The following is a 7,100-nucleotide window of genomic DNA, read 5'->3' as shown; positions in this document are numbered from 1 at the left end:
CACACACACACACACACACACACACGGGTCCGCCAGAGAAGCTCAGCCAACCTGTCATCTCCTGTCCATTGTCCATGTTCAAGGCAGAGTCTACATTACACCTCTCTTCTAGAACTAGGCTGGCACTCGGCAAACATCTATTCGTTGTAAAGGTAATGACTCAATCGGCCAACTTATGTCCCAAACTGTAGAATAATACCTAATTCCCAGGCTTGTTGCAAGAATGCCAGCGCTGTGGTCTCCATGTGCTCCTCAAATTCATAGCTTTAAATCCCAACCCCCAAGGTGATGGCATCAGGAGGCAGGGCCTCTGGCGGCGCTCAGAGCAGGAAGGTGGAGCCCTTATGAATGGGATTCATGCTCATCAGAGAGATCGCAGAGAGCTCCCTGGCCCCTTGTACAACATGAGGACACAGCCGGAGACGTCTGCGACCTGGCCGAGGGAGGCCCTGGTCTGACCGCGCTGGCATTCTGGTCTCAGACGCCCAGCCTCCAGAGTTGCGAGGAATAAATTTCTGTTGTTTACAAGCCACTCAGGGTGTGGAACCATCCAGATGAGGGCTCAGCAGTGCGCCGGTCCCCGGCATTCCCTCTCACTCACGCCTCACTGCCTCGTTTATCTCTACTGCCTATCAGCCCTCTCGGTTCTGTCTCTGTGTGACCAGTTCCCACTTTTCTCTCAGACTGGGGTGTGAGCAAGAGGGAATAGAGGGTGGTGGATTCTGGAGCCTGACTGCCTGGGGTTAAATACCTGTTTGACATTTATGAGCTATGTGACGTCAGCTAAGTTACTTGACCTCTCTGTGCCTTGTTTTCCTCTTCTGTAAAATCGGGGTGATAATAGTAGCTTCCTTCTAGAGTTGTTTTGAGGAGTAAATGTTTATCTGCCTAAAGCACATAGGTCTGGCTGCTTTCATGGAGCCCCGCCCCTCGGCCCCCAAGCCCCACCCCGCAGGGTCTCACCCCGCAGCTCCAGCTCCACCAGGCCGCTCTCATCCTCCAGCCCGTCAATGACCTCACAGCGGTAGCGCCCATAGTCCTCCAGCCGCAGGTCCCAGATCTGCAGCGACACTTCGCGTGCCCCGTCCTGCCGCAGGCGCACACGGCCTTGGTAGTCTCCAAAGGCGCGGTGCCTCGGCCCGATGGCCACCAGCACGTCCCACTCCGGGGCCCCATTCTCTGACAGCTTCCACCATTTGATGCGCACGGGCCTCGGGGAGACCAGGGCCGGTTCGTAGTGGTACCGGCAGGGCAGGGTCACATTGGCCCCTCGGTGGGAGAACAGGGTCTCCTCGGGCGTCTCTACCACCAGCTTCACTCCGTCGAAGAGATCTAGGGGGAGAGGTGGGCGCAGATGGGGACCTGCTACAGCTCATCACCCCTGTAAGGGCCACCTCTGCCTTCAACCCAGCTCCTGCCAGGCTCAGGCAATAGAGATTTTAAGAACAGCCACTAAGCTGGACCAGCTCCTGGCAGCCACATGCTCTGTACTGATTGTATCCCCTTCCATGAAGAGGTGACTCTATTCCCCATCACTCTTGAATTTGTGCTGGCCTTGCTACTTCCCGTGATCAAATGAACATGGCAGAAGTGACTGCTCCATTGTGCCTATCTGGAGCCTAGGCCCGAGGAGGCCTTGCTGCTCTCACACCAGACTAGCCTCCTGCAGGATGAGCAAGTGCATGGAGCAGACTAGCTGTTCCATCTGAGGCCATCCCAGGCCATCCAGCCCCCAGCTCACCTGCCCACCGACTGCAGGCACATGAACGATCCAGCCCAGAATGTCCACCCATAAAATCATGGGTGTTGTCTTAAGCCACTAAGTTGGTTATGATTCAGAAATTTCCTTGACTCTCATTAAAGTAGTGCTTGTACAACAAAATAAATTCTGGGGAAAAGGGGTAAGCTAAATGATGGCTCCCCAGAATATCCAGGTCCCAGTTTCTGAACGTTGCTTTATATGGCAAGATGAACTTTGCAGATGTGATTAAATTAAAGATCTTGAGAAGTGGGGTATGGTGAGACTGGATTTCTCCGATGGGCCCTAACTGCACTTGTAAGTATCTTTTTAAAGGGAGGCAGAGGGAGACTTGACTACAGAGGCCATGTGACGCAGAGACTAGAGTGACAGAATTATAAGCCAAGGAATGCCAGTAGCCACCAGAAGCTGCAAGAGGCACGGAATAGATTTTCCTCAAGAGCCTCCAAAGAGGCTCAGGTGATGACCAGGCTGGGCTGGGTGTTGGTCATCTTCTCGATCCTTCCATAAACAAATCTCCATGTCGCTTATTAAGATCTGTGTGCCCTGGGCACCTGGCTCAACTCCCTGAGCCTCGTTTCCTCATCTACGAAAGGGAATAATTGATCGTACCTGCTTTCAAGGCTGTGAAGACAGCCATCCTCGATTTGATATGGTCAGTGCCAACAATGCACTGGTTAACTATTTTTATTCTTGCCCTGGCCTGAGTCAGGGTTTTTGTCAGGATTATATGAGATATGTACATAAGGCACCTTGAAGCATGCCTGAAGCATAGTAGGTGCACAATAAACACTAATTAAAAAGTCACCGGCCCAGAGTCATATACCTAGTAAGTAGCAAAATTAAGATTTAAACTCATGTCTGCCTAACCCCAAAGCCCTTTTCCACTGGGGAGACTAGGAGACGTCACTTTTTTAAGCTGGATCTTGACGAGTTGGCACGACTTTGAGGAAGTATAAAAAGCACAAGTGATCGCCCTTATACTCAGTTACTCTGAGTATAAGGCTCCATGTCTGAGAGGCCAGCAAACACAGAGTAACTGAACCATCTCTTCCACTCATCCTAGAAACAAGGCTGGTCCACTGCAAGGGCTCAAATGGGAAAGGAGCTGCTGGCTCCATGCCCCATCCCCCATCCCAGCCTGGAACCTGCACATCACAGCAGGTGCCCCCTAGGGGAGGTTTTAGCCACCCAGCGGAGCAAAGAGCCTGACCCAGGGTGCCGCCTACCTTCGCCATGGCCGTTGCCCAGGTTCTGGCCATGGGGGCGGTTGGCGTAGTAGAAGCCGTTGTAGAAAGGCAGCCCAGAGACGCAGGGCAGGGGCAACAGCAGGCCCAGGAGCAGCAGGCACATGGCGTCATGCATGGTGGCAGTGCTGGGGTGTCCTGAGCAAGGCTGGAGCCCAGGCACACTGGGAAGAGGTGAAAAACAAGCCAGTTAGGGGAGCCCCACTGAAGGGGGCTGGGGACCCCTGGGTTCCAGCACCCACTCATTCACTCACTCAACAGGTAACTGTGGAGCATCTAAGGCGTGCCAGGCACTGTTCTCAGAGCCTGCCCCTTATTAGTTGTGTGATTCTGTGCAGGTTTCTTCGTTTGTGAAATGGAGATTGTAAATGGCATATTTTTCACCAATGTGGTCTTCTCCTCTCCTATAGTGATAGAGTGCTAGATAGGTGTGCAACCCATCGACTGAAGGCTGTGTTTCCGGCCTCTCTTCCAGTGAGGAGAGGCCAGGTGACTCAGTGCTGGCCAGTGGCGGTGAGCAGAAGTAACATGTGCAACATGCATATCTTGCAGTTAAAACATTTAGGGGTATCCATTCCCTGGTATTGTTTCCCCAACCTGCTGGCAACCAGACCAGCTCCCTTAGTGTCAAAGGTGGAAACCATGGACTGATGGCAGAGCTGCCACAAAACGATATTTGTATACTTGGGGAAAAAAATGTCTAGTTTTGCAAAATCATGCATTAAAAAAATAAGGGTCAGGGAAAAATAAAGTTGAGGCAGACTACTCAGAACATATGCAACTTTGTAACCAAAGCACTAACAAAAACAAGAACAATCCTAGTTTAAAAACAAAATAAAACAAAACAGTACCATTAATCCTGCATGGACACTGGCACCGGGCACCCAACCATCAGCCCTTTGCAGCCTTTACTATTGGGCAAGTGCTTCCTCCTTCAAGATGTAGGTCCTTGGGGGCGCTGGAGTCTAACAGAAACCAGATTTACCAAAACTAAAAATCTGACCCCAGGGTGAAGCCATTTTCTTCCATCATTTTTTATTATTTAGTTTTTAATTTTTTTTTTAAGACAAGGGAAATGTCTTTGCAACTTCTTCATCTGACTCCTACTTTTATCAGAAAACTTTATGTTATTAGGCTCTGTTAAGCAGCTAAACCAGCCATACAGGCATCCCACCCTCAGTAAATCTATTGCATCCTTGAGTCAGGATGGTAATAGCTGAGATAATGAAAGTTGGGAGAATTCAGGAGGAAGAGATGCTGCATTGTCCAACCTAGTTGGTTCCCGAATTTTGGACAGCAAGAGTTTGGATAGGGAGGGCCATCTGTTATACTAAAGAAAGGCACTTTCTCCAGGACTTCCATGGTCAGCATTTATCTTAAGGAATTCATACATTGCTCAAGCTTGCTCTTTAATTGCTAGAAGTGTCGTTACAGTCACTCCAGTATATTAGGATGCTAGGAAAAATCACAACTGGATCAATGTGATTCTATGTGATACCAACATCGTTCCCCCATCATTCTTACCTATCATGAAACAGGTTCAAAACAGACTGTAGCACCTTCTGGTGTCCTCCAGCGGCTCCCTCAACCATCCCAAGAGAATCCACCCTGGTCAGCAAGGACAATTTTGTTCTCCCCATTTAATCCACAGGTGAACAGAGGCACAGAGACATGAAGCAATTGTGCAAAGGCCACACAGCCAGGAGGCGGCAGAGGCAGGACTCTGTTGAGCTCTTCTCAGCCAACCCTATAACAATCTGTCAGATTTAAGGACTTCCTTCTGCTTATCGGTGCACTTTCATGGATGTCATTGCCTATGAACCTCACAGTATCAGGATAATCCCTATGGTACAGAGGAAACTGAGGTTCAGAAATGCTAGGCTGCTTGGCCACCTGGATTCATTCTGGCCCCACCCACTTACTAATAGTCTGTCACTGGTCAAGACACTGAGCCTCACTTTACTCATCTGTAAGATGAGGGTCACAACAATACCAACCAGGAAATATTTTTGTGAAGATTAAGGGATAGAAGGTCTGAAGAGCTCTTAGAATGATGCCTGGTAGGGTGCGAGCACTCAAAAATATTAGCTATTATTACTATTGTGCACAGTTTACAAAGTGAAGTCTCATTATCTTGGGGATCTTTCTCATTGCCTAGGCAAGAAAGCAGCCACCACGGCCTTACAGTCGGGGAAACTAAAGCCAACTTTGTCTTCGTTTGGCAAATAGGTGGAAGTTGGAAAAAATTCAGGTCTCCTGATGGTCCAGCCTCTGTTTTTGCCAACATCACTTGTCTAGGGACCCCACTACACACCAGAATAAGCTGAACTCAGGCTTGGAAGGAAGACGGAGCACCCAACAGAGTACAAGTCCCCCAGACACCAGCGGAGGGCAGCATTGCCCTACAGATCTCTATCAGCCTCCCCACAAGGAATTTGACTTCGGTGCCCCGTTTCCACGAGGCTTACAAGCGCCTTTGAAACCTGGGGCCTCCAACAATGGAAGCCGGAGGTGCTTTCTACCAGCCTTCCCACCCCGTTGGCCAGTGCAGGGCCGGGGAAGAGGGGCCAAGGCGCCTGTCTATCACCTCTCCCTGCTGCAGACAGCAGAGGCACTCCTGATAGTGAGCGCTGGTCACCGCGGTCCAGACGGGGTCGGTCACAGGCTGGTGACAGAGATGGGTCCAAGGCTCGCGCTATTTCCTTCCTGGCCGATCACGAGCTCCCGATTCCTCTCCGAGTGACCTATCTCTCACCCAGGACTCTACCCCACGCCCTCCCTGCCCCTTCGGGTCTCGCTGTCTCCAGGACAGAAATGTTTGTGAACTGAGGCCTGAAACCGACGGGCATTCATCGGGTTTGCCCTGGGACGGCCCGAACAGGCAGCAGAGGCGGAGAGCACAGGCCGCCAGCTCACCTGACCCCCACGTCGCTGGGTGTCTCCAGCCCTTCTCAGAGTTCCTAGAACGTCCGACAGATGCCCCGGGGCAGAGCCGGCGCGGCTGCAGGGCCCGGGCCGGACGGCATGGGAAGGAGCCCGGCGGCCCCCGTGAGGAGGCTGGGTGCGCGCCACAGTCTCGGAGGCCACGGGTCTCGCCCGGGCTGTGCCTCCTCGCGGCGCGCACCCGGGTGCCGCGCAAGTCTGCCCGAACCCCGCGTGGCTCTCACCTTACCCGCGCTCGGAGCGCCCCGCGCCAGGGTTCACAGCCCAGCTCCCGTCGGCCCGCTTCCCTGATCCCTGCCTGGGGAGGAGTGGGGCCCGCAGGAGACCCGAAGCCGGGAGGAGGTAGCTGGTCCACAGGGACCCCGGGAGCCCGGCCACCCTCGAGCCACGTACCGTCCCCCAGCGGCAACTCGACGGCTCGAGCGCGCTCGGGGTCGCGGGCTATCTGGGTCTGAGGAAACAGGCGGATTTAGGGACCTTGAATGGCCAGAAAGGAAGCGGCTGCGGACAAACCCCCGCGCTCCCGCCAGGCCTGCCCCTTAAAGGAACACACGCCCCTTTCCCTCCCGAGGGCAGGTCCCAAAGGGAGGAGGTGCTACAGGCTTGGGCAAGCTCCAGGCTCCGCTGGGGACCACCTCCAAACCGCGGAGCTGCTGGCTGAGCTGGGAAGGCAGTGTCCAGGAGCTGAGGCTGTCACTTTTTGAGGAAGGTGAGTGGGGGAAAGAGCAGCATTTGTAGGGGGCCCATTAGAACTGCTCTGGTTTACCAAAAACAGCCGGACTAGGCAAGGGGAGCCCTCTGCAGGTGAGCTATGGCTGCGAAGGAGGGGTGAGCTTTCTGTACGCCTGCCTTGAAATCGCCAGCCACACTCTTCAGTGTCGGGCACATGGAAGCTCCCCCTATTTGGTCTAGCTTGAATGAGTGGCCTTGGAGTGAGAAGAGGCACAGGATGGGGTGCTGCCAGCAGCCAGCAGGAGCAATCAGGCATCTGACAGGTCCTCCAACAGGAGTGGGCCCTTCTTTAGAATCCTGACATCTGCCAGCACAGCCATCCAGCAGCCACCTCCCAGGACGCCTGTTTGGACAAGGTGTCTTCTTTCCCCGTCCAGATCAACAGGGGTCCTGGGCCTGACAGTTTCCTCAGCAGAAAA

General features: G+C 53.2%; 1 protein-coding gene across 1 annotated transcript in view; it reads right to left on the bottom strand.

Moving 5' to 3' along the window:
* The window catches only part of HAPLN3 (hyaluronan and proteoglycan link protein 3), an 8,597-nt gene extending 2,123 nt beyond the window's left edge, over positions 1-6,474 (bottom strand). The window contains exons 1-3 of the mRNA XM_023522997.1: positions 6,179-6,474; positions 2,989-3,170; positions 964-1,332 (exon numbers count right to left, since the gene is read on the bottom strand). Of these exons, the coding sequence (XP_023378765.1) occupies positions 964-1,332; positions 2,989-3,124 (505 nt within the window). The 5' untranslated portion in view covers positions 3,125-3,170; positions 6,179-6,474. The remainder of the gene's footprint in view (positions 1-963; positions 1,333-2,988; positions 3,171-6,178) is intronic.
* Positions 6,475-7,100: the final 626 nt, after the last annotated feature.

The sequence above is a fragment of the Pteropus vampyrus genome, unplaced genomic scaffold (assembly GCF_000151845.1).
Source record: "Pteropus vampyrus isolate Shadow unplaced genomic scaffold, Pvam_2.0 Scaffold368, whole genome shotgun sequence".
In the NCBI taxonomy this organism is placed as follows: domain Eukaryota; kingdom Metazoa; phylum Chordata; class Mammalia; order Chiroptera; family Pteropodidae; genus Pteropus; species Pteropus vampyrus.
Note: the sequence above shows the minus strand (reverse complement) of the source record. Positions and strands in the feature narration are given on the sequence as shown.